The sequence below is a fragment of the Entelurus aequoreus genome, linkage group LG08, assembly GCF_033978785.1.
Source record: "Entelurus aequoreus isolate RoL-2023_Sb linkage group LG08, RoL_Eaeq_v1.1, whole genome shotgun sequence".
NCBI classification, from domain to species: domain Eukaryota; kingdom Metazoa; phylum Chordata; class Actinopteri; order Syngnathiformes; family Syngnathidae; genus Entelurus; species Entelurus aequoreus.
In genome coordinates this window covers 35,842,989-35,869,638 of record NC_084738.1, presented here as the reverse complement: position 1 = coordinate 35,869,638, position 26,650 = coordinate 35,842,989, and the positions used below count along the sequence as shown (strand labels likewise).

At 37.7% G+C, this 26,650-nt stretch overlaps 2 protein-coding genes across 2 annotated transcripts in view; one reads left to right on the top strand and one right to left on the bottom strand.

The window, feature by feature from the left end:
* Positions 1 to 231: 231 nt before the first annotated feature.
* Positions 232 to 13,843, top strand: nrbf2b (nuclear receptor binding factor 2b). Its single transcript, XM_062056391.1, has 4 exons — positions 232 to 433; positions 5,309 to 5,393; positions 10,104 to 10,144; positions 12,729 to 13,843. Exons 1-4 carry the CDS (start codon positions 341 to 343, stop codon positions 13,416 to 13,418), a joined length of 909 nt encoding a protein of 302 aa, XP_061912375.1. The 5' UTR covers positions 232 to 340; the 3' UTR covers positions 13,419 to 13,843.
* A 6,420-nt stretch (positions 13,844 to 20,263) lies between these two features.
* reep3b (receptor accessory protein 3b) overlaps positions 20,264 to 26,650 on the bottom strand; it is a 40,865-nt gene continuing 34,478 nt past the window's right edge. The window contains exons 7-8 of the mRNA XM_062056390.1: positions 22,734 to 22,867; positions 20,264 to 22,659 (exon numbers count right to left, since the gene is read on the bottom strand). Coding sequence (XP_061912374.1) covers positions 22,588 to 22,659; positions 22,734 to 22,867 — 206 coding nt within the window. The 3' untranslated portion in view covers positions 20,264 to 22,587. The remainder of the gene's footprint in view (positions 22,660 to 22,733; positions 22,868 to 26,650) is intronic.

Below are 26,650 nucleotides of genomic sequence, written 5' to 3'. Positions count from 1 at the left end.
AATGTGCTTATATGCTGTTTCCGCTTAAAATCCATAACACACAGCGACTCCGCAAGCACAATGATCCAATCTTGCATTTATTTTATTCCAGCCACAGACAACACAGACTTTGATAACTTATGTTATATATAAAAGCTCGTATAGGTATTTTTTGTGCAAAGACTGCCAAAGCATTGTGGCATAATGATCTTATTTTGTAGGGAAATAAATTCTACTTCCGATTGCCGTAACTATGACGTTGCGACGTCTTTACGCAGCCCAGTCGGTGGAGGCGACCGTGCCACCGACAGTAAATGTCTTCTAGTTATTTTTGCTCCCCACATTTTGTGTCTCAATTCGAATGACAGTCCTTGAGGGACAGAGACATCCTTCATGGAGTGAAAATCATCGAAGAATTGGCTGCATGGAGGTCGTTGACAGTCCGCTCAATCTCGTAAGTTTCGGTCATGATGTTGCAATAACATGCTAACGTTACTGCCGATCGCAAAGGTAAGCTACATTAGCCTCCCCCTCCGGGCATTTGCGACACCCTTGTTTGTTATCGCAGTTCACTAAATTGCTGTCCGGTAGCTTTGACATGCTCTATTTCATGCTATTTTCCTCCAGATAATGTGGGTTCTGTGGTTTTATCGTGCAGTTGTCGCTACAGTGTACAAGTTTTGTTATGGACCGAAGTGTTCGCCACGAGTACATAAACTCACAAACTGAATAAAACCTCGCTTGTTTTAATATGATCGTGTTTCTGTTCCACCTAAAACTGATTATAGTGATAAACTGCGTGAGAAATGCGGTAAGTATTTATTTATTTAGGACATTTTATAAAAAACCAAATTGTGAATATTTTCTCTCGCAGTTTCGTCATTTTCCAGAAAACACAGGATCATTTATTGTTATTTTTATAACCGAGGTTTAACACCATTTTTACAGTAAAGTAGTAGTTGAATTATTCAAGTAAATGCAATAGAACAGTGGTTCTCAAACTTTTTAACCAAGTACCATCTCAGTCAACACTTGCCTCTCCAAGTGCCACCATAATGACCAACATTAAAGGCCTACTGAAATGACATTTTTTATTTAAACTGGGATAGCAGATCCATTCTATGTGTCATACTTGATCATTTCGCGATATTGCCATATTTTTGCTGAAAGGATTTAGTATAGAACAACGACGATAAAGTTCGCAACTTTTGGTCGCTGATAAAAAAAGCCTTGCCTATACCGGAAGTAGCGTGACGTCACAGGAGGAAGGATTCCTCACAATTCCCCGTTGTTTACAATGGAGCGAGAGAGATTCGGACCGAGAAAGCGACAATTACCCTATTAATTTGAGCGAGGATGAAAGATTTGTGGATGAGGAACTTTAGAGTGAAGGACTAGAGAGGCAGTGCAGGGTGTATCTTTTTTCGCTCTGACCGTAACTTAGGTACAAGGTCTCATTGGATTCCACACACTCTCCTTTTTCTATTGTGGATCACGGATTTGTATTTTAAACCACCTTGGATACTATATCCTCTTGAAAATGAGAGTCGAGAACGCGAAATGGACATTCACAGTGACTTTTATCTCCACGACAATACATCGTTGACGCACTTTAGCTACGGAGCTAACGTGATAGCATCGGGCTCAAATGCAGATAGAAACAAAATTTTAAAAAACCCTGACTGGAAGGATAGACAGAAGATCAACAATACTATTAAACCATGAACATGTAAATACACGGTTAATAATTTCCAGCTTGGCGAAGCTTAACAATTGAAGCTAACTAACTTAGCTACGGAGCTAACGTGATAGCATCAGGCTCAAATGCAGATAGAAACAAAATTTAAAAAAAACCCTGACTGGAAGGATAGACAGAAGATCAACAATGCTATTAAACCATGAACATGTAAATACACGGTTAATAATATCCAGCTTGGCGAAGCTTAACAATTGAAGCTAACTACGGAGCGGCGGCGGGCGTTGTAGCTTTCGACGACACCCCATCAGAGTCGGCAAGAACAATATATTTCCCCAAAGTTACGTACGTGACATGCACATAGCGACACGCACGTACGGGCAAGCGATCAAATGTTTGGAAGCCAAAGCTGTACTCATGGTAGTGCGTCTTGTATCCAGCTCAAACACAACACAACCTCCTGATTGTGTTGCTGTAGTCCGCTGCTAATACACCGATCACACCTACAACTTTCTTATTTGCAGTCTCCATTGTCCATTAAACAAATAGCAAAAGATTCACCAACACAGATGTCCAGAATACTGTGGAATTGTTCGATGAAAACAGAGCAGTTTGTATGGTGACACATTGGGTACGAATACTTCCGTTGCCGTCGTGACGTCACGCGCATACGTCATCATACATAGACATTTCCAACCGGAAGTTTAGCGGGAAATTTAAAATTGCACTTTATAAGTTAACCCGGCCGTATTGGCATGTGTTGCAATGTTAAGATTTCATCATTGATGTATAAACTATCAGACTGCGTGGTCGGTAGTAGTGGGTTTCAGTAGGCCTTTAAGACACAGTAGTGTAATAGGCCTAAGTATTCGTTAATAACAAGGCAGAGGTTTTATTTAACAAAAATGTTTAATGTTTTTGGCCACTGTAACCCTACAGTCATTTTAAACGTTAACACTGTCTTTGAATATTGGATAATTAAAAACACTTTACTTTAACCACGTGATTATTTAGCGTACCACAGTTTGAGAATCACTGCAATTGACTTTTTACTGACTTACCGTCAAGGATAACACGTTTTCAAATGCTGATGCACAATTGACTGAGTCTGACAAGTGAATGTATTAGGGCTGCGAATCTTTGGGTGTCCCACGATTCGATTCAATATCGATTTTTGGGGTCACGATTCGATTCAAAATCGATTTTTTTCGATTCAACGAGATTCTCGATTCAAAAACGATAATTTCCCGATTCAAAACGATTCTCTATTCATTCAATACATAGGATTTCAGCAGGATCTACCCCAGTCTGCTGACATGCAAGCAGAGTAGTGGATTTTTGTAAAAAGCTTTTATAATTGTAAAGGACAATGTTTTATCAACTGATTGCAATAATGTAAATTTGTTTTAACTATTAAATGAACCAAAAATATGACTTATTTTATCTTTGTGAAAATATGGGACACAGTGTGTTGTCAAGCTTATGAGATGCGATGCAAGTGTAAGCCACTGTAACACTATTGTTCATTTATTTTTATAAATGTCTAATGATAATGTCAATGAGGGATTTTTAATCACTGCTATGTTGAAATTGTAACTAATATTGATACTGTTGTTCATAAAATTCATTTTTGTTTCACTACTTTTGGTTTGTTCTGTGTCGTGTTTGTGTCTCCTCTCAATTGCTCTGTTTATTGCGGTTCTGAGTGTTGCTGGGTCGGGTTTGGTTTTGTTGGATTGATTAATTTTAAAAAATAAATACAAAAATAAAAAATAGATTTTTAAAAAAAATGATAATCGATTCTGAATCGCACAACGTGAGAATCGCGATTCGAATTCAAATCGATTTTTTCCCACACCCCTAGTATGTATACTAAATACTTAATCATTTGCAGGTGTTGGCTGTGGTAAATGTCAAAATATTACTACTACCACTAACCTTGAACAACATACAGTACAAAAAAGTGATGTATGGCAAGAACGTAAAATTAGATTGATTACATATCCGACTGGTACTCTTTGTATAATAAAACGGTATTAACGACACTCAAAGGCTGTTGGACTAACCAGGCTCACTGTCTAAACACTGTAGTAACATAGTGTAATAATACAGAGACTAGCAAATATGAGCTGATTTGCTCGCCAGTGAGAACAAAACATTTGATATATTTACTGTACACCAGTTTTCATGCAAATATATATTTGTGCTGTCAAATGATTTTCTAAAACTAATCACAGGTTAATCCTCGCTTTCATAATTTAAATCAACTTAAAAAAGACCCCAATATTTGGACACAATTGCAATTCTGTTGCCAGAATGTCATCCATTAGAAGTTTTTAAATGGTTTACTTGAATGCATGTCATTTATTTGCTTTAAAACTTGGTAGCGTATTTATCTGGAGTCCAGTAGGGTGTATTTTATCAGTGAGCACATGACATACACTCAGTTTGCTATAATGCTGTGTAATACAATGCGATCGTGCCATTGACCCTGAATTTTCGTCCATTTTTTTCCCACCATAGTCAATCGCATATTTACAAACGTACTGTCATGACCGGTGCCTCCCACTCATGTCCTGTGTAGGTTTACTCTTTGTGACAATTACTTCATTGCTACTCTTAGAATTTTTTGTCGTCCGATTTGAGTTCAAGTTAACTTCACGCTAGCCTAATGCTCTGTATGTTTTTGTGCCTCGTACTGATATTAAACAAGCATTCTTACCCGCATGCTGCTTCCTGCCCTCCTTTGCATTTATATAGACACGACCTTCGTAGATACGCGACCTGATCGTAACACTTACACAGTAAATGTTTATGAAAGTTTCTAAAAAATAACTGAACAAAATATCGACCGAGTGATGTCCAAACCTACTGGTGGATAGTGCCCGCCCCATTCTGTGACATGGTAGTACAATCCACCATTCACATCACGTGGGGGTGCTATCCACCAAGCAGGTTTAGGCAGCCAAGCTACAGCACATAACTTTTTCGAAAAGAAAAGGGTAAAAAATAAGGATTTGTATATAATGCGATCTTGAGAATAATGTGATCAGTATTTTATACACCCCACCGACCACTTTATATCGAACTTTTGAGTGTATGCATTAACTTAATTACTGACCATGGTCAAAATAAATAGTGTGATTAATCTGCATGTGCATATAATTACTGTAACATTTTGGGTGATTAATCGCATTAGTTAAATCATTATTTTAGATAAGATGATGCCTCACACCTCTAACTTTTTTACGAGTCACTCACATGTAACCGCAAAAGACACCTCTTGTAAATACCATTTTTTGTTTTGGAATATGTTTCCAAAAAATAAAAAAACACCCAGAGTTATGATACCCTCTGAATTAGGCTCTTGTAAAGTACATTGAGGTCTTGCACAATATGCTGATGTCAAAACATATTCAGAATGAACGGAGAATTAATTGTAAGCTTGTGACATATGTTTGCAATTTTTTATCCACTTAGTTTTTTTTGCCAGAAAATGTATAGTCCACCACCATATTGTAAACATTCATCAGCTCATCGCTGTTCAGCAACTGTACAACTTTAGTTCCATTGCATCACAATTGCTTATTCTTTACTGAATTAGCATTCACATGTATCTATGTGTTTCTTTAGGCCCATCAGCAGTGCAGGAAGGCAGATCGCTTGCTTTCTGCTGGAAAGTATGAAGAGGCGATTTCTTGCCATGGGAAAGCAGCGGGTAGGTTTTATAAGACTTTATAAGACTTTTTGGTCATTAGTTAGCGTAACAAAATGTGTTTTGCCCTCTCACTGACAAAGACTGCTTGAGAATTAGCATAACCCAACATTATTTCTGTGTAGATTCTCAGCCATCCAGATCATCGCAATGCACACAAGTTGAAACTCCTTGTTAGCTTGAAGATGTTTTTCTTTTTACATTCTGCCTGTCAGTTACAGTACACATACTGTAAACGTTTTGGACTGCTCATATCTTGTTACTGCAGTAAATTTACAGTAGAATATCAAATAATTATATTGTCCGTGAAATAGTTTTAATCTCATGTATTCCCTCGAGTGCCTTCAAGTACGCTCCGGGGGTATTAGCACCCCCAATTGGGAACAAGTGGTGTAGAAGATGCTTGGTCTCCCAAATGTAGAGGCCACTGAATTCTCCACTGCACTGCATAAACATTTCTGAGCTTTCTTTTAAGGATTCAGACCTTGGGGTGTACCATTTTTTTTCTGACTGTGATGTTGGATTTGAAGTGCATTGGGATGCTATGTTTGGAGAAAGTATTTTTCTTGTTTCTCTGACAAACCTGGATCACAACAATCAACCTTCTGTTTTTTTTCTCAGTTGGGTGGCAGAGGAGTTAGTGCTTCTGCCTCACAATTCGAAGGTCCTGGGTTTGATCCTGCGCTCGGGATCTTTCTGTGTAGAGTTTGCATGTTCTCCCCGTGACTGCGTGGGTTCCTTCCGAGTACTCCGGCTTCCTTCCACCTCCAAAGATCTGCACCTGGGGATAGGTTGATTGGCAACACTAAATTGGCCCTAGTGTGTGAATGTGAGTGTGAATGTTGTCTGTCTATCTGTGTTGGCCCTGCAATGAGGTGGCGACTTGTCCAGGGTGTACTGCTTTCTGCCCGAATGCAGCTGAGCTCGGCTCCAGCACCCCCCGCCACCCCGAAAGGGACAAGCGGTAGAAAATGGATGGATTGATGGATGGGTGTAGAGGCTCTTTGTTTTTTTGGCAAATTGACAAAGACCCGGTCGGGCTACCTAGAGGTGACCTGACTCTCGCCAGATCCTTGTAGTTCGCTGAGCTCCACACAAGGATCTGGGACTTCTCAATAGGAGATGTATTTCAGAAGGCGGGGCCTTGTAAAAAAAATCTTTGTATGTGATTGGATAAACCACTTGTCCATTATCTTGAATGACGTGCTACTTCAACCACTCACATCCAAATCAACCCGTGACGATGATGAGAGTGACGATGGAAATTCCAAAACAGAACAGCCGACATATTGGATAACGACGTTGCGAAAAGTTAGATAACTTTTACTGAAACAACGCAGCAATGTCAGTAGACCATCAATGTCGTTTGTGCAAAGAAAATAACGTCCTTGGAGGATTTCATTCTCGTTTCTTCCCCCCAGCTGCATGTCTGTTACCCCCAATTATCCAGCCTCACGGATCGGATCCTCTACCAGAGCAATCAGCGGGGAGACAATTATAACGACTGGGTTCTGCACTCGTCCCATTTCCTTCACCATCAGTGGAGCGATTTGGTAAATCAAACTCTTGCCAAACCCGGTCGAAAGAAGAGCCAAAACATCCTTGCCACCAATAAATGCCTTCAAAACTGTTCTCTGTTCATCTTTTAAATAATTAATATTCGATAGATTCGACAAAACAGCTGCAATAGCAGAATCAATGTCAGCACACGACTCCTCGCTACGTGCCGCCATTGTTGTTTCAATCAATCAGTCGCTTCGGCGCTACGTCACATCTATGAAATCCCGCCCGACGGTCCTGATTGGTTCATTATTTGTGGCTATCTTGAATTAGTTTGCATTGCCCTCGATCCCAGATCCTTGTGTGGAGCTCAGCGAACTACAAGGATCTGGCGAGAGTCAGGTTAACCTGGAGGTAGTCAGAGCCTCTGTGATGTCTGTCTGCTCTTTCTGTTTATTGTCCTCATGGTTGGGAACATTTGTGCTATGTTGTTATGGGTTCTGACAACGTTTAGCTCCCAAAACACCCACTTAGTTCTAGTGGGTGATTAGTCTGTGTGGGTAGGTTTTCTGTAGAACCTCAATGTTTAGGCTTCCATCTATCGTTTCTTGCACTTCACACTTGAGAAATTGCATTGCGTTCTTTTTGGATTTTTGTTTTCTAAAGTGTTGATATCAGTGACGGATTCCACTTTGAGCACTTTGTGTCATCCTGAAACAGCAACTGAGCTTTGTTCTTCGAAAGCAAGGTCCCTAACTACTGGCCTAGACTAGTCCGTGGACAGGGCTGAACCTAATGACCAACAACTTTAGGAAGCAATGATGACTGAAGAAAATTAGTCAACATATTACAAAAAAGTTTTGTAAATAACTACAAAGAAATTGATGTAAATGCATAGGGGTTTATTTTAATTAAAAAAATAATATAGAAATACTTTGATATTATGTTGGGGTCAAAGTTTTGCGCACACAATCACTAAACGACAGTTGCAAAAATAAACTTAAGTTATCCCCTTGCCGTTCCCACCATTTTGTACTATTTTACGTTGTTCTATATTTGCGTTCCAAGGCAGGTTGTATGTCATTATATAACTGCATGCTCAGTGAACAGAGTGGTTGGACTTATCATAAACATGAATGCAACTCCCATTTCAAAGTCTCACAGTATACCAAATGCACATTTAAGTTACATCCATTAACACACAATAACCGCTGATGCACATTTCTAGCATTGCTGTCATATGAGCATCATTTCCACATAGTGTTGATAATTAATTCATGTAGTATGGATGCATTAGCAACTTCACGTTACCTAATAAACTCTGAACTGTAAACCTTTGACTGACACCTCACTTGACCCAAAAGACAATGGTTTACCCGGTCTGCTGTGGCAATGGTTACTGATTATATAATGATTACTGACACATTGAATAGCCCATGAAATTGTGAGAACAGGTTTATGTTGCTTGATGGGTGGGCTTTTGTCATAAAGACAAGGAAGTGTTGCTGTAATGAAGCAAAGGAAAACGATGCATGCTGGACCCTTTTTTGAAGTTTTTATTTTACAAACAATCATTACAAAACTATCTTGAAATACAGGTTACAGTGTCAGTAGTTAGGGAGTTTTGATTGCATGGAGTAAGTGAATACTTTGACCAAGGATTTCAATTATTTACTCAACTTTTGAAGTATAATTGTCAAATTTGAAATGGCAATTCTAAGGCTTCATTGTGTTTTCCAGTCTGTCAAACCAAACTAGTTATATTGAAGATAAAATTGGGAAACTTAAAAAATATATATACAAATCAAATTGTTGCAGTGGATTAAACTTCTATACCTTAGACACATTCTTATAATATACACAGTATTATAATACAGTACAGTATTATCCAGGTTTCACCGACCTAAATCCAGAGAAGGTGGGGGATTACATTAAGGTTGTGCAATATAGTCCATATACGATATAAATTTTATAAATATTTGCTGACAATAGAGCTTTTAATACTATCCCAAATTATGATAATGCATGTTAATGACACATTGTAGCTCTGTTTGCAAATTTGACAGTGACAAGTTAACAAACGCTTCTTCAACACACTATATAATTCTTGTTAGTGGCTAACGACCCTCCACAGTGCTAAGCCTCTTCTAAATCAGTAATACACGCCTTCATGGCAGCAAATAATGTTTCTTGCAAGATTCATTATTACTAAAAGACAAGGAATAGCTAGAGGATAAGCTAACCGCTAACTGCAAGCTAGCACTCTTAAATGTTGACAAAGTTGGGCCGATTGAGACAACTATTGCCAGTCTAATATTATATGGTCAATAAATCGATATTTTTACCATCAAAAAACGTTTTTGTCATTTTTGTTATTGTTTATAAACTCGGGAAATAAGTCCCTGGGCACAGGAGGACTTTAAAGGCAAAGACCATAGAATTTAGATCAGATCCAATAGTAATAAATAATTCATATTTAATTGGTATTGTTGTGTTTTGGTATCTTGTGTTTTTGTCTGGGTATAGCTGTGATCAAAAATGTAATCATTCAATGATCATTAAGTATCATTATCAGCATTGCTATGACCTATACTGCCTCTGTAACTACTTGGTATTGGATTGATAGCAAGTATGTACTATTGCCCAAAACTAATGTAAAGTATTCAAACAACATACGAATTAGTTCTTAGTACATTTTAACAGAAGTGTAGATAGAACCATGTTACAACAGAAAGTAACCAAATATTAACAGTATATTAGCAAGTAGATTAATAATAGTTTTGACAAAATATTACAACTAGAAATAACGCAATTTGTTACTGCATATGTCAACAGCTGAACTAGGAGCCTTTGTAACCCTTTTTGAAATGCTTCTATTATTATTTATATATCAAATAATAAATTGTGATATATATCGGTCCCGTAAGAGAATGTAATATATATCGTGACAAAGATTTTAGGCCATATCACCCATCCCTAGTTTAAATCAACGTGCTTAAATTGTAAACCTGATTTACTTCAATGCAACTTTGTTCTAACCTACATCACGACTAGTACCATGTAATAAATTGTATGTTAGAATTCTGCAGTTTTTGAATGTAATGTTTTCTTTTGTTACATAAGTGTGTCATATCTCGGATGTAACCTGCCAATTGTACAAATAATCCCATTGTAGATTATGTGAAGTTATTGACCCTGCTCTGTCTTTTGCAGAACTTCTGACAGAAGCGATGAAGACAACAGACTGTAAGCAGGTAAGCACCTTTCGTTTTTTATTGGGGTTTTAAGTGAGTTCTTGTCAGCAGTGTAGGAGATTTGTCCTCACTGCCAAGAACTGGTCTCTGAACCAAAAAGAGACCTGTGTGGATTTTCCTACAAAAAAAATGGTGTACGCTCAAATCCAGAAAACATTGTACGCACAAAAAAAATCAGAAGTGCACGCATTAATCCAAGCAATTTCTTTTGTACGTCCCCGTTCAATATAAAATTGAGCGCACATGTTGGAGTGGCTTGTTACTCCCTGTCCATACCTCCATTTAAATATGCAAATTATATTTTAATAAGCCATGCGCCTGAGATCCCGCACTCCGCACAGTCAGAATACACAAAAGATAATGAGCAAGACAGCAAAAAATAAGAATTTCCCCAGCAATGAGTTGGTGGTGCTTCTTGCTGGAGTGTAAACAATTACTCTATTCCACTATTGTTGCAAGTTAGTGCAGCAGTGCATGCACCGTGGAAAATGTGTGGTTTTGTATTTCACACTTTTCGCACAGGTATTTAACATGAGTATTTCTTTGCGAATCAGGTTCGTTTGAAAGATGTTAAGATGTAGTTTAACCAGAAAAACAGTAGGTCACTTACTTTAACGAGTGACTTGTAATGATGCTGTAAAGACGGGATGTAAGATTTTGGGGGGCACATATGCCCAATGTGCATCACAGCAATTAATATTAGGACAATTACATTAACAATTAATGAAATGTATTCCCAATTTCTATTTTGGCTTTTCACAATCATAAAAATATTATAATCGAAAAAAACAATTAATGGGCGGCTTTGCAACCTGCTTGTAACAATGAAACAGATGAGTGAATGAGTGAAAAAAGAGCCATCTACTAAAAGTTTGAGATGTCACCATGGTAACTACAAAACCCAAAACCAGTGAAGTTGGCACGTTGTGTAAATCGTAAATAAAAACAGAATACAATCATTTGCAAATCCTTTACAACCTATATTCAATTGAATAGACTGCAAAGACAAGATATTTTATTTACATTCTGCACGTGTTACAACAGCGTGGCTTCGTAGTAAAAGAGTGCGGGTACTTGACTGGCCTGCCTGTAGTCCAGACCTGTCTCCCATTGAAAATGTGTGGCGCAATATGAAACCTAAAACACTACAACGGAGACCCCAGACTGTTGAACAACTTAAGCTGTACATCAAGCAAAAATGGGAAAGAATTCCACCTGAAAAGCTTCAAAAATTGGTCTCCTCAGTTCCCAAACGTTTACTGAGAATTGTTAAAAGGAAAGGCCATGTAACACAGTGGTAAAAATGCCCCTGTGCCAACTTTTTTACAACGTGTTGCTGCCATTAAATTCTCAATTAAATATTATTTGCAAAAAAACGAATTAAGTTGCTCAGTTTGAACATTAAATATCTTGTCTTTGCAAGCTATTCAATTGAATATACCGTAAGTTGAAAATGATTTGCAAATAATTGTATTCTGTTTTTATTTACGATTTACACAACGTGCCAACTTCACTGATTTGGGGTTTTGTACTTTTTATTTGACACAACGCTAGTATGTCTGATCAATAATCATTAAACTCAACAAAAAAAGTTAGGCCATATGATTTCCGCGTTAACGTAACCGCGGATGGAATCACAGAATTGGCCATAATGTTGGCTATAGAGAACATACTTTTTATTCATTGAATCAAAAATATTGATATTCAACGACTTGGTGCATTCTCGAACAGCTAAACTTATGTACAAAGCAAACTATAACCTGCTATCCAAGAATGTACAACAATTCTTGTCAACAAAACAAGAGAAATATAACGCATACAAATCTAATTTAAAACATCTGTATGCACGTACACCACTTAAAACCTTTAGCATATCAGTATGTGAAATTAAAATTATGGAATGGATTAAGCAAAGAAATCAAACAAATCACTAATGTGATTTAAGAAACTATTTAAACAAATTACAAAGAAGAAGAATCATGGTAAACATCTTGAACCCTTTAAAAAAAAAAAAACTCTCATCTCCTAGATGAACCATAAATTACTTAATTGTGTATTTATGAGAACTTTAATTATTGTGTATATGTCTAATATTTATTTATGTATTTATTTGTTTACTCACTTATTGTATAATAATTAATGTACGTATTTATTCACTGTTGTGTTACAAATCGAGAACAAAGAAATTGAATAAAACTGCTATGATATGAAAAGGGGCAGGATTAAATAAGCTCTGCTTCTTCCTACTCCTTTTCGGACGTGCTGTAATGAAACAACTGGAAATATAGGCTGTATTACATTGTAATTGTATTGTATGCATGTTATAAATAAACTGTAACTAACTAAAAAAAAATAAGGCTGTCTGTGATAAAAATTTTTATACATAAGGTTCATCAAAACCTAAAAGGCTCTTTTTGCTTTGTCCATATGCCACCCATATCCAAAGAAAGCCAGGGATCTACTGCCGTACCGGCATAAAGTCATTATCGGGTTAATCAAGGCAATACAAAGAATAAAACAAAATGTCACTTTTTGTACAAATTGTGTCAGTATTGAAGCTGCTGTTGATGTTGTGCGGCTGCAGGCTCGTGTGTCTATGGAATTGCAGAGGGACAGTCATATTAAACAGCAGCATCTTATCCAAGAGCGCTGGAAGAGGGAAACCCGACGGGAGGCCACAAAGGCTCGACCTGTTACTGTCCCGTCATCCAACAGCCCGGCTCTCCTCCCACAATCCCAGTCAGCGGATGAGAATCAGCCCCACAACTCAGCTGTAGCGTGTGGAGGAGGTAGCGACAGAGAATACGACACTCTACTCTACCAGCTTCAGACTCGACAAACAGGAAACCCTCAATCTTTGACGCCCTGTCCTGGCTCTAAGACCACAAAAGATGACAAAACTCGCCTGGAAGAACAACAGACCACCATTGAAGACTTGAGGCGCCTGGTCAACCATTTGATGGACGAGAACCAGCGGCTGACCTCTGAGAACAAGAGGCTACAATCCGAAAACACCCGCATGAGGGCGGAGGGCGCAGACTTTGTGGAGCGCTCCGAGCTCTGGGTGCTCCCTCAAGCCGGGGGCGCCATGGCGACGGGGGGCAGCCAGGAGAGAAAAAGTACAGGAAATAGAAAGGAGATTGCGATCCCTCAGCTGCCCCCGCTGGAGATGCCGGTTCAGGAGGACCTGTGTTTGGATGACCTGCCTCCTCTGGAGCTGCCGACGGACATCCAGAATGAACTGGAGGAGCTGCTGGACAAAGATCAACTGTGATAGAAACGTTGTTGAACAAATCCTTGTTGTCCTCTACGTCTGCTCCACATTCAAAAGGTGACAAAGAAAAGTGTACAAGTTGAATGGAATCATGACAGGTTCTACCACTAATATGCAGCAGAAGCTTCCTAGAGAAGAACCACAAACACCAGTGTGATGTTCAGTGAGATCTGCCTCAGACTTCAGGTATACCACTGATCATAACTCCATGTCTATTTTATGGTGGCCATTAATGCACACACACTGACCGTACACCAGCTTGGCCGGGAGCCATGTTCCCCCAACATACCTCAGGATATTTACCGCTACCTTTCAATCTTTTTTTGCTCTACCTTGGTTATCTAAAGGAAGGCAACAGGAGCACACCCAATGCATCCGTGTGAGGAGATCTACAACCAATAGAATATGGAATTGAACCTGATAAATCCCGAATTTAGCAAGATTTCTTTGGAAGAACTCCTTCATACAAGATGGTTGGTTAAAAGACAAAACTATAAGGGAATTTGCCTTTGACTAGATTTCCCTTCAGCTTTCTGGCCAAATAAGGTCATATATTGATTTCACACCCAACATGCAAGAATGATGTGGTTTGAATGGTTGTTATTTATGGATGATCAGAGTTTAGGTGGGTGCTACTTGTCTAACCTGGCCAGACAAACAACATAATGGAATTGCAGAGAGATTCAACATTTTAAAACCACTGGACTTACAATATTGTGTCTATGTTGCTATGGTAATAAGCTACAGTGATAACACGTAAGAACACCTGCTAAAAGCTCAACTAAACTGTTGTATTTTCCAGGATATAAGCCGCTACTTTTTTCCAACGCTTTGCACCCTGCGGCTTATAAAACATGGCGGCTAATTGATTGATTTTTCTTTACTAACGGCCATATTGTTTTGTAGTCAACAAATAGTTTCCATATTACACCGACAGACACTAAAAAGGTATGTTGTTGTTTGTGCAATGGCGCCACCTTTTGGACGAGTTTGCTTCCTGCACAATGTACTTCCTCTTACGTGCCGGAAATACAGTGGGGGCGGAAAGTATTCAGGCCCCTTAAAATGTTTCACTCTTTGTTTCATTGCAGCCATTTGCGAAAATCAAAAAAGGTTGGTTTATTTCTCATTAATGTACACTCAGCACCACATCTTGACAGAAAAAAAAATTGACATTTTTGTAAATGTATTTAAATTAAAAAAGTCAAAAATCACATGTACATAAGTATTCACAGTCTTTGCTCTATACTTTGTTGATGCACCTTTGGCAGCAACTACAGCCTTAAGTCTTTTTGAATACGATGAGGCCACACGCTTGTACAGAGACATCCTGGATGAAAACCAACGTTTCCCCTCCAACCTGATGGAGCTTGAGAAGTGCTGCAAAGAGGAATGGGTCAAACTGTCCAAAGATAGGTGTGCCAAGCTTATGGCATCGTATTCAAAAAGACTCGAGGCTGTAATTGCTGCCAAGGTGCATCAACAAAGTACTGAGCAAAGGCTGTGAATACTTATGTACATGTGATGAGGTTTTTATTTTTTGATGAATTTTCAAAGGTTTCTACATTTCTCTGTTTTTCTGTCAAGATGGGGTCGTGAGTGTACATTAATGAGAGAAAAAAAAATTTTTTGCTCTTAACAAAAGACTGCAATGTAACAAAGAGTGAAGAATTTGAAGGGGTCTGAAATTCTGAATACTTTCCGTACCCACTGTGTATTTATCCATAGTATTTCTGCTCGAAATGATTATTCCTTGATCACTCCAAGTAACATTTGTAAGTTCTACAATATAACTAAAACACTGTTACTTACCAACCCGTCCCATGTGTGATGTCTGTAGGAGTGTTTTCATGCATATTTCTACGTTCTATCATAATGCAATCAAGCTAAAACTGTTAGCGAATGTGCTATCACATTTACAAGTGTCTGTGTTAGTATTATTAACTTACAATGACATTCGTTTCACAAATTCCTCAGTAAATTTACCAAAACATCACCGTGGATTTATTGAGTCTGTTTAGCTGATTGGAGAGCGAGCTTCCGCAGCTAGTGGGTCCATGACTTCTGTTTTGTTTTACTGAAATGGGAGAGGCCCTGATGGAAACAATTATGGTATGTAAATAAACATTTACAAAATCTTTCGTACAAGTAACTATCTGCGGCTAATATGTGGGGAAAAAAAAACATTTTTCTTCTAAAACTTGGTGGGTGCGGCTTAAATTCGGATGTGCTTTATATCCTGGAAAATACGGTAATTTTAGGAAACAGAAGACAGTGTCAAAATCAAGCAACCAGTCCAACAACATAATGTTCAAAACTTGGCCTAGGTTATATATAAATATTTATTTATAAATATATATTATTTATTTATATATATAAATAAATATATATGAGTGTGTGTGTATATTTATATACACACAGTGTGTGTGTATATTTATATACATACATATATACTTATATATATATATATGTACATATATATACTATATATATATATATATATATATATATATATATATATATATATATATATATATATATATATATATATATATATATATATATATATATATATATATATATAATTACAGTCGTGGTCAAAAGTTTACATACACTTGTAAAGAACATAATGTCATGGCTGTCTTGAGTTTCCAATAATTTCTACAACTCTTATTTTTTTGTGATATAGTGATTGGAGCACATTTGTTGGTCACAAAAAACATTCAGGAAGTTTGGTTCTTTTATTAATTTATTAATTTATTTTTTACTGAAGATGTGACCCAATCTGCTGGGTCAAAAGTATACATACAGCAATGTTAATATTTGAGTTCCTTTGTCTTTCCCATTGTCCGTTTGTAACCGAGTCTAATGACTGCATCACATGAGCCCTATTTAAATGGGCTCAGAGAAGTCAACAGGTGTCGTCAATTATAATCTCACATGAAGTTAAGAGGCCATGCCATGAAGCTAATTTGATTATATAATAACTTTTCTACATCACCAAAATTGATAATGTATGTTACTGTTTGTAAACTTTTGACTCAACAGATTTGGTCACATTTTCAGTAGACCCATAATAAATTCATAAAAGAACCAAACTTCATGAATGTTTTTTGTGACCAACAAGTATGTGCTCCAATCACTCTATCACAAAAAATAAGAGTTGTAGAAATTATTGGAAACTCAAGACAGCCATGACATTATGTTCTTTACAAGTGTATGTAAACTTTTGATCGCGACTGTGTGTATATATATATATATATATATATATATATATATATATATATATATATATATATATATATATATATATATATATATATATATATATATATATATATATATAATGAACTATGCTCAGAACAACAGCTAAACCTCAGATATAGTTTACATTAAGAACTAACATGAAATGAAAGTTAGTTCAAAGACAAACTGGGAAAAAATGTCCAGCACCTTGAGACATGATCATTATTCAGTCAGTAAACAGTAAATATTTGGCATGTTTGTGCCATTTGTACATTTTAAACTTTCAAAGTTGAAGTGATAACAGAAGAAGGTTATTATTGTTCATGTTATTCTTTTCCCATGACTTCTTGACATTGTTGAGATCATCATCAACAAACTTGTCTCTTGTCGTCTTAAAACATATCAACAACACTTGAACGCATCGCTGTGAGCCTCTTATTGTTTTTGTTCACAACAAAAATTGAATCAATTCTCTGATGAGCTTCTTGACAGTGATATAAACATTTAGCCCATAAAAACCCGCAACGACAGTTGTTAGTGCACAGTGCCACACATGTTAAACATTTATTATTGTAAACACATGAGTGTCTTTTTGCTAGTGTGACAAATATGTCATGTCAGGCTTTCTTTTGTATGAATTAATTCAAGAATGATAGTCACATTGAAATATCTTTAGGATTGTTAAAAGGGCTTAAAATAACTAAATGGCAAAAAATATATATCTTACATTGCCATGTTGGTCAAATCCTAGCCTCGTATAGTCACGTGACTGTCACATGACAATCCAACATGTTCCTTTATCGTCACTTTGGACCCCAATACAATAAATAGCTCGATTTATGCTGATTATAGTCCTGCACAGAGATGTACGTGGCTCTTTTTAAGATATTAAAAGTGTTTGGTTCTTATGGGCTAAATTGAGAAGAGTGTATTCTTTACAAATGTAGCGGACGACAGCAAATGTCGCCATCTGGCGGCGGTTTGTGGAAGTCACCACCGTGAAAATACATTCTTCAAACGTGGTGTGAAAAAGAATCTCAAACCACGCTACTTTTTTTTCTTTTATTGCTTCTGACGTAATCTACAAAACAATATTCGAACCCTGCTGGAAATATAAAGCAGAAACGTGTGTGTGTGTGTTTGTGATCGTATTGTGAGAAATAATAAAAGTTATGTCATGGCCGCGCAGCCATGTGATGTTTGTAAATACTTTTGAAATATGATTATTTTAAGATATAAATAATTCAATGAAATAAATTTGTTTGACTTTTATACATTGACGTAGTGGTGTCTTATTTAAATGTATTTTCCACATTAATCATTTTAAAACAGTAATGCGGATTCACACACATGGAGAACATCATAGGAACACACTTCACTAAAATGGCAAGGACAAGGACCCTTTGTTGACCTCACAATACGAAGGTCCTGAGTTCGATTCCCGGGCTGTGTGGCGTTTGCATGTGTGCCCTCCGGGTACTCCGGCTTCCTCCCACCTCCAAAGACATGCACCTGGGGATAGGTTGATTGGCAACACTAAATTGGCCCTAGTGTGTGAATGTTGTCTATCTGTGTTGGCCCTGCGATGAGATGGCGACTTGTCCAGGGTGTACCCCACCTTCCGCCCCAATGCAGCTGAGATAGGCTACAGCACCTCCCGCGACCTCGAAAGGGACAAGCGGTAGGAAATGGATGGATGGAGGTTTTAAAAAGTAGTTATAGAACGTGTTTAGGATTTTCCTCCTATCGACACAAATCCTCTTTTTGGACCAAAAAGTTACATTTGCCGATTGGCCTGGAAAGTTAGCAGCAGCCCCAGTAAATAAATAAAAAAACACTTGTTATATAGTTAGGCCACACGTCCTTCATGTCCACACCGACCAACAACAGAGTAAATTAACTTACTTGTACTTTCAATTAAAACAATATTTCCCAAAAGTGTTTAGGCCAACATTTAAATGTTATTATGCCATAGTTCCCGCCATCCATCCATTTTCTACCGCTTGTCCCTTTCGGCGTCGCAGGGGGTGCTGGAGCCTATCTCAGCTGCATTTGGGCGTTAGGCGGGGTACACCCTGGACAAGTCGCCACTATAGTTGTTTATTATATTTTAAAGTATGCTTTTTCTCTTGCATCTGAATAGTTTTGCAGGGCACGACAATGTGTGTGAAATTGGTTCTTCTGTCAATTTGGATTAAAGTTCAAACGACCAACAACTTTCCGCAAGGCCATTTAAGACATTGCTCATACTTTCATTTCATACAAAAGTGTTTTTTTTTGGCAATGACCACGACTAAAAACAAGGCACACTGTCACTCACACGTCAAACCACAATATTATTATCTTCTCTCTGGAAAAGTGAGTCAGATTTCATTTTGAGTGTTTAGTACGCTGTTTTTATTTGATGTTGTGTGTTCCTTTGTTGTCTACGTTATTCTCAGGACACTTAATCAATTGAAACAGAACTGTTCAGTTTGTCTTAAAAGAAAGACTGCTCATCCAAGCAGGCTTCATCAGTTCATGCTCTTAGATTTAGGTTGGTCAGATGTAGTCTCATCAGACCAGATCTGACTCATGCTTATATTGGTCAGATCTAGTCAAGAGTAGTAGCAGACTGCGTTGCATCCAGGAAGTATTCACAGCACTTCACTTTTTCCACAGTTTCATGTTTGGCCTATTTTTTAGCAAACGTATTAAAAATAAAACATTAAAAATCACATGTACATAAGTATTCACAGCCTTTGCTCAATACTTTGTTGATGCACCTTTGGCAACTGTTACAGCCAAAAAACAAAACAAAAACATTTTAACGTTGTCATTAGAGATTTGTGTGTCAAATTTTGAGGATAAAAAATGATTTATTCCATTTTGGAAAAAGGCTGTAACAAAATGGAGAAAAAGTGAAGCGCTGTGAATACTTTGCGGATGGATGCACTGTGGACCTGACCAACCTAAGTCCATTGGTCACAAAGTCTGAGCATGAACTAAGGAAACCTGCTAGGATGAGGAGCGAGACATCTTCTACGACAAACCGAACAGTCCAGTTTCAGTTGATTGAATGACCTGGTAACGTTTAAACATCAGCACATGAAAAAAAACATTACTACTACTAGAGTGCACTTCTATTTTTATCAGCTGTTCGTGGATGCAAAAAAGTCGACAAGACAAAATGACACAATGACACGAGTGTTGTTGCCACAGAAGAACAAGGCATCTTCATTTAATTGCCACACAATCCATTTAACAATTATCTGTACACAAAACTTTGGTGTATATAATTTATGAGCATTGACCAGAAATATGACAATATGCAAAGTATGGTTTGTTGTGCCATCTCAAAGTCAGAGCTGAACATAGATCAACTACACCAGACATTTAAAAAGACATGGTTGTGTATTTGGGTTCACAATAATGCAGCTTTGCAGAGCTTCAATAGAAAGGACTTGACTGCAAAAGCCAGTTTTTAGAGGATGAATAAAACATCTTGTTAGTACACAAAGTGCTCATTAGTCAACTAATCTTAGAAATGAAGGGAACACTGAAATAACATCCGAGATGGGAACGAATGACATATTCTTATTAAATACTTTCTTCTTTACAGAGTTAAAAGTGCGGACAACAACATCACACAGCAGTGAAATCAAATGTATGAACCCATGTTGGATTTGGAGTCACACTCAAAGTGGAAAACTCCACCTGTTGTTTATTCCACTTGCACAACAGCATGTGACATTGATTGTCCATCACTGTTGCTCTTAAGTAGGACTGCCTGCATTGTGTCCTTTAAGTGTTACCTTTATTTTTTGAAAGCAGTTTCTATTAGACTAATAATGTTGTATTTGTAGATACACACACCAAATATCTCATCTTTCAGAACATACTGTCCACAAAAACCCTACACTGAGTCTATTACCGTACATGATTCAGATAATACTCATGATCAAGCCATACGAAAAAGCATAATAATAAAAAGCACTGTTATAAAAAGCAAGCGACTACTTCCACTATGTTTTACCTTTAATGAAATGTCTTTTATGCTTCATTCATTCCAAGGAAAAACTCTCTTATTAGCATTTTATTGGAGTGTCTATGGCATATCGGTAGGTTGGAGTTCAAATCCCAGCCGAGTCATACCAAAGACTATAAAAATGGGACCCATAACCTCCCTGCTTGGCACTCAGCAACAAAGGGTTGGAGTTGGGGGTTAAATCACCAAAATGATTCCCGGGCGCGGCGCCGCTGCTGCCCACAAATGCAGAGGACAAATTTCACCACATCTAAGTGTGTGTGTGTGACAATCATTGGTACTTTAATCTTTAATCTTAATACTGTATACTAGGGCTGTCAATCTTTGGGCACCAACCACACGATTCAATTCGATTCTTGGGGGTAACGATTCCAATCAGAATTGATTCTCACTTCAAAATCTATACTTTTTCAATAACATTAAGTGCCAGTTCTATGATTAACTACATTCCTCCATGAAATAAAAAGCTCTTATCAATTTCTATATTACTACCCAAACATTTAATAAAGTCAAATACAGATAAGGCAACAAGAGAAGTACCCAACACTTCTCTTTTCTAAATCTGTACAGCAGATATGATCATATACATCAACAATATGATTCATCTGAGTGGCTGGACAGGACACACTGGAAAAATAAGAATAAAAAAAAAATAAAAATGTATCAATTAAGAATCGTTACAAACAAGAATCGTGATTAATCTGAGAATACAATTTTTTTGACACCCCTAGTAAAAAGATTGATCAATTGCTGACGATTGATCAAGGACAAGGCCGTTCTGTGTGACCTACATTTCATTACTGAAACTGAGATGACCAGCAAACAAAACAGCAGTAATAAAAAGCTCTGTGATGAGACGCATTGACAAAAATAACTGATATTTATACATAAAACCCTTCTGAGCCACAGAATACATACATATATAACAGGAAAAAAGGATAATAGGCAAGAAAAGTTGAAAAGGAACAACCTGAACCTGGAATGAAGTATTTCTATGGTGTTGACAACAAAGTCACCTTTGAAGAGATGGAGCCCAAATATGTATATATAAATAGACATTTTCACACAACAATTAAAAAAAAAATCTAATGACTGTCGGGGAATGTTTATATTGTAAAAAATAATCTAGTACGCTAAGAAAAAACAGCCTACCTGTTAGCTTTGTGTTATTAGCATCGACATGTCAACTTTTTCTCCTGACATTACATCTTTTCCCTCATTTTTGCTCTTTGGAATTGTATTTTTAAAATGTGCACCATGCTAATAGAAAAAAGAGATTTGGACTTCACGGAATTACATTTTCTGTCGTCTTTGTGTTGACTGTGAAAGGACGTCAGACGAAGAGAGAAGGGATTTTTCCCACGTGTGACTCAGTCAAACTCCAAAAAGTGTGTCTTAGGGGGAAGTCTGGGCTGGGACAATTCCACACAGGCGTGATGAGGAATGTTTCAGGTGCCGGACGACACCTCTCAGGAGAGAATATGCCATCCATTTGGACGTAAAGCCATTAGGAAGTGTTCAAATAGTTTCTTCTTTGAGAAAAATACACACGTGTGCCTTGAGAAAGTAAATGCTTTCCATACTGGATGACACGACTTTGACCAACAGCAGGCATTAGCTCTCTTTTTCTCATAATAATAAAAATATTACTGTGTGAGTTAAAAACACTTAAAACAAAGCGACTTACTTAAAAATTGTAGTTCATTAAGAAAAATACCTTTTTAGGAAGCAAACCTATTATGAAATCTAAAAAAATGTGTGTGTGTGTGTGTGTGTGTGTGTGTGTGTGTGTGTGTGTGTGTGTGTGTGTGTGTGTGTGTGTGTGTGTGTGTGTGTGTGTGTGTGTGTGTGTGTGTGTGTGTGTGTGTGTGTGTGTGTGTGTGCCAAGAGGAGTGTTCACATTGCGTAGTTGACGGAGCTCAGCGCTGGTCTCTTCTTGCCTTTAATCTTCAAGGATCCATAGCGATTCTGGAGGGAAAGCAAACAAAAGAGTCGCGGTGACGACTTTGTCCTTCTTGCTACCAAAAGATTGCAACTCTTACATCTTTACGGACTCTGGATCGTGTCAGCCTGACACTCTGAGATCGCCTCAGTCCTCTCTGAGAAAGAGCCTCATCTTCGGAGAAGGTTGGCTCGGTCTCGTCGTCGCTCACGTCGTCCTGGTCATAAAAGTATTCTGCAAACACAAAGCACACACAGGTGTTTTCCCAGTGTTAGCCTCACTGCTCCCACACACAGAAGATTAAGAGGATAATATCCATTGAATTAAAGAAAGAAATCACGTGTAGCTCGCTAACTTTGCGAAGCAGTTGGAGAGCGTCACTGCTCGTTGGCACCACAGTGGAGCAGGAGTCTAAGAATGATTAAATCATTTCTAGAAGGCGAACATTTAAACGCTCCTGATGGTGTGTTTGACGGCTGGAAGGAGATACCGTGGAAGTCCACTCTTCAAGGTAAATGCTGTACATTATTACATTACTGGGGTAGGCTCCAGCTCACTCGTCGTGTCCCTGAACAGGATAAGCAATAACACATGAATGAATGCTGAACATATTTTCTCGGTGACCAATACTAGGTCCCCTCTCTCACAGGAGAAAAAAAAAAAGGATCTATTTTGTCTTTAACATGAAGATTATATTATTTATATATTTACATAGTATTTCTACTGGGAGCTGTGTAAGGTGCATACCGTGCAACCCAGAAAGTATTCACAGGGCTTCACTTTTTCCACATTTTGTTATGTTACAGCCTTTTTCCAAAATGGGATAATTCATTTTAATCCTCAAAATTCTACAGACAATAGCCCAAAATGACAATGTGAAGTTTTTTTTGTTGTTTTTTTTAAGTTTGAAAATGAAGATAAAAAATCACATGTACATAAGTATTCACAGTCTTTGCTCAATACTTTGTTGGTGAACCTTTGGCAGCAATTACAGCATCAAGTCTTTTTGAATACAATGTCACAAGCTTGAAACACCTATCTTTGGGCAGTTTGACAGCCCTGCACTATTTTATAGATTTATAGGCCGTGAATTCAGAACTCAGGCTGAGTTCTGAGGCGCACAAAGGCAAGTAAAAGAGACTGGAAGGCTGAGTGCGCAATAGGGCTGCGCAATAGGGCTGCAATGATTTGTTGAAATTGTCGATAAACGTCGACAATAAAATTTGTCGCCGACAATTATATTTGTCGGCAATAGTCGTGACGTCATCACTCGTGTTGTTCCGGGCGGGAAAAAACACAAAAACAACGCCAGTGTTAACATTTTAAGTGTGAGGATAGTTCCTCTTATTCTTGTTAAAAAAATGAATATCTTGCTGATTTTGCAAAGCGGACCTTGTTTTAATGGCAGTACATCCGTGATAGGCCAGCATTTAAAGCATAGGCATGATGTCGGACATTTGGAGGGAGGATGCGGTCTCAACCTCGGTAAGAGTGTTAGCTTCCACTTTGCTAGCTAGCTAACAAGAGCGAGACGAAGTTGTGTGAAAAATAACTACTGTAATTTTCGGAGTATAAATCGCTCCGGAGTATAAGTCGCACCGGCCGAAAATGCATAATAAAGAAGGAAAAAAACATATATAAGTCGCATTTTTGGGGGAAATTTATTTGATAAAACCCAACACCAAGAATATAAATGTGAAAGGCAATTTAAAATAAAAAATAAAGAATAGTGAACAACAGGCTGAATAAGTGTACTTTATATGACGCATAAATAACCAACTGAGAACGTGCCTGGTATGTTAACGTAACATATTATGGTAAGAGTCATTCAAGTAACTGTAACAAATAGAACATGCTATACGTTTACCAAACAATCTGTCACTTCTAATCGCTAAATCCGATGAAATCTTATACGTCTAGTCTCTTACGTGAATGAGCTAAATAATATTATTTGATATTTTACGGTAATGTGTTAATAATTTCACACATAAGTCGCTCCTGAGTATAAGTCGCACGCTCGGCCAAACTATGAAAAAAACTGCGACTTATAGTCCGAAAAATACGGTAACTATTGTTTTATCAATTCAAGTACGTTTTAAAGCAGCGTCAATTTGTAATGCCGTAACGCACGCACGCAGACAGGCACCACTGCGGAGGTTTCATAAGATTAAACATACAATCTATTAAATAGCCAACATTTTAAGAATTAATCAAAGGTATAATTGTACACATTGAGTCTATTAGAGTGCTAAAACTGCCAAGAGTTAATCAATAATCAATACACAAGTGTGCAGCTTTTTAAAAATCACAAAAAAATTTCTTTGAGGACGTTAGATTTTGTGTTTTGTTGTTTGTTTTCATTGCTGTTATTTTAACTATATCTTAAATAACTAAACAAGGTTAATTGTTGTTTTAGCACTTTGCCTTGCCTTTCCTTTAAATGGACAACATTTTAATAGTCATTTAAATTTTTGTAACAGCTGAATGAGCAGCACAGTTAAAGTTAAAGTTAAAGTACCAATGATGGTCACACACACACGAGGTGTGGTGAAATTTGTCCTCTGCATTTGACCCATCCCCTTGTTCACCCCTTGGGAGGTGAGGGGAGCAGTGGGCAGGAGCAGTGGGCAGCAGCAGTGGCCGCGCCCGGGAATAATTTTTGGTGATTTAACCCCCAATTCCAACCCTTGATGCTGAGTGCCAAGCAGGGAGGTAATGGGTCCCATTTTTATAGCCTTTGGTATGAGGAGTTACAGTATAAATAAATATTTATGAATTAATTAGTCATCTTTGCTGTTTGTAAGCACATGCCTAAAATTCCTTAAGCTGCATTTAGAAGTCGACTGGAAAAATTAGAGCCATTAAATATGTGTACGCTTTAGTATCCAAATAGCCGATTAATTGTTAAGATAGTCGATGACTAAACGACTATCAAAATAATCGTTAGTTGCAGCCCTAGTGTGCAACCCCTTGTGTAAGCTAACTATGAATACTTGCCAAAAGAGATAAGGAAAATAGAGATTGCTTTTCCTGTAAAAGAAAAAAGAAAAAAGATGAAGATTTTTAAAAGTTTATAAACTGTGTTCATTTTGTGGCTCTATACTATATGTCTTTAGTTGACGAGGCAGCAATCTCTTTTGATAGTAAAGGTTGCAGAGCCCTGACTAGGTGTACCTCAATATATGTAGGTGGCATGCGTGAAAATGATGAAAAATTGATTCTATCATCTTTACTTTGTGTATAGAGGGACAATCCTTCACACTCAGGTCACTGGGTGGGGACTGAACCATTACTGCCAGCACAGAAGTCAAAAAGTAAACCAATAGCGATCACCACTCAAACAAATTACTTTTTGGTAATATTTTTATTCTAGGAATGTGTTGGAATGTTGTTATTCCAGAAATATTTGGTAATATTATAATATCACTGTGAATAAAGACAATTTTCATGAACATTTATCATCAGGAATGTATCTACTAAATACATTTTTAAAACTATTTGGTGTAATCTGTGAGGTTTGTGTTTCCAACGCACCTCAAAGTTGCAAAACATGTACAGTGGAACCTCGATTTGTGAACCCCTCATTGTACAAACATTTCCATTTACAAACCTCAGACCAAATAAAAATATGCCTTGGTGTACGAACCCTGTCTTTGTGTAACAAAGGTTTCATCCACCCATTGTGTGCCTACAGTGCAGCCATTTTGTGCCCAGCAGCATTCAGTCAGCTTTTGCTATCTTAATATGAGTCCAAAGAAAGCAACGGACAAGCGAGGTGTGGTTTGAAACATTCAAGACGGAGTTGTCAACACGGCCTTCCCCTCCCCCTTTCTTCCGCTGCACGCCAAGAAAGTTTACCAACAAGGTAAACTGAATTTTCTTTTCATTTATTCCTAATCATTGTAGCAAATTGGCTGTTAAAGTTAAGAAATATTTATGATTTCAGGCTATGAGTGCACCACAGGGCTACTGACTGTGTGCGTGTGTGTGTGCGTGCGTGCGTGCGTATGCGTGGCG

Coding starts and splice junctions, on each gene's coding strand:
- nrbf2b (XM_062056391.1), top strand. CDS start 341: ATGACAGTCCTTGAGGGACAGAGACATCCTTCATGGAGTGAAAATCAT. Junction 434..5,308: donor TTGACAGTCCGCTCAATCTC/GTAAGTTTCGGT, acceptor GTGTTTCTTTAG/GCCCATCAGCAGTGCAGGAA. Junction 10,145..12,728: donor AGACAACAGACTGTAAGCAG/GTAAGCACCTTT, acceptor GTGCGGCTGCAG/GCTCGTGTGTCTATGGAATT.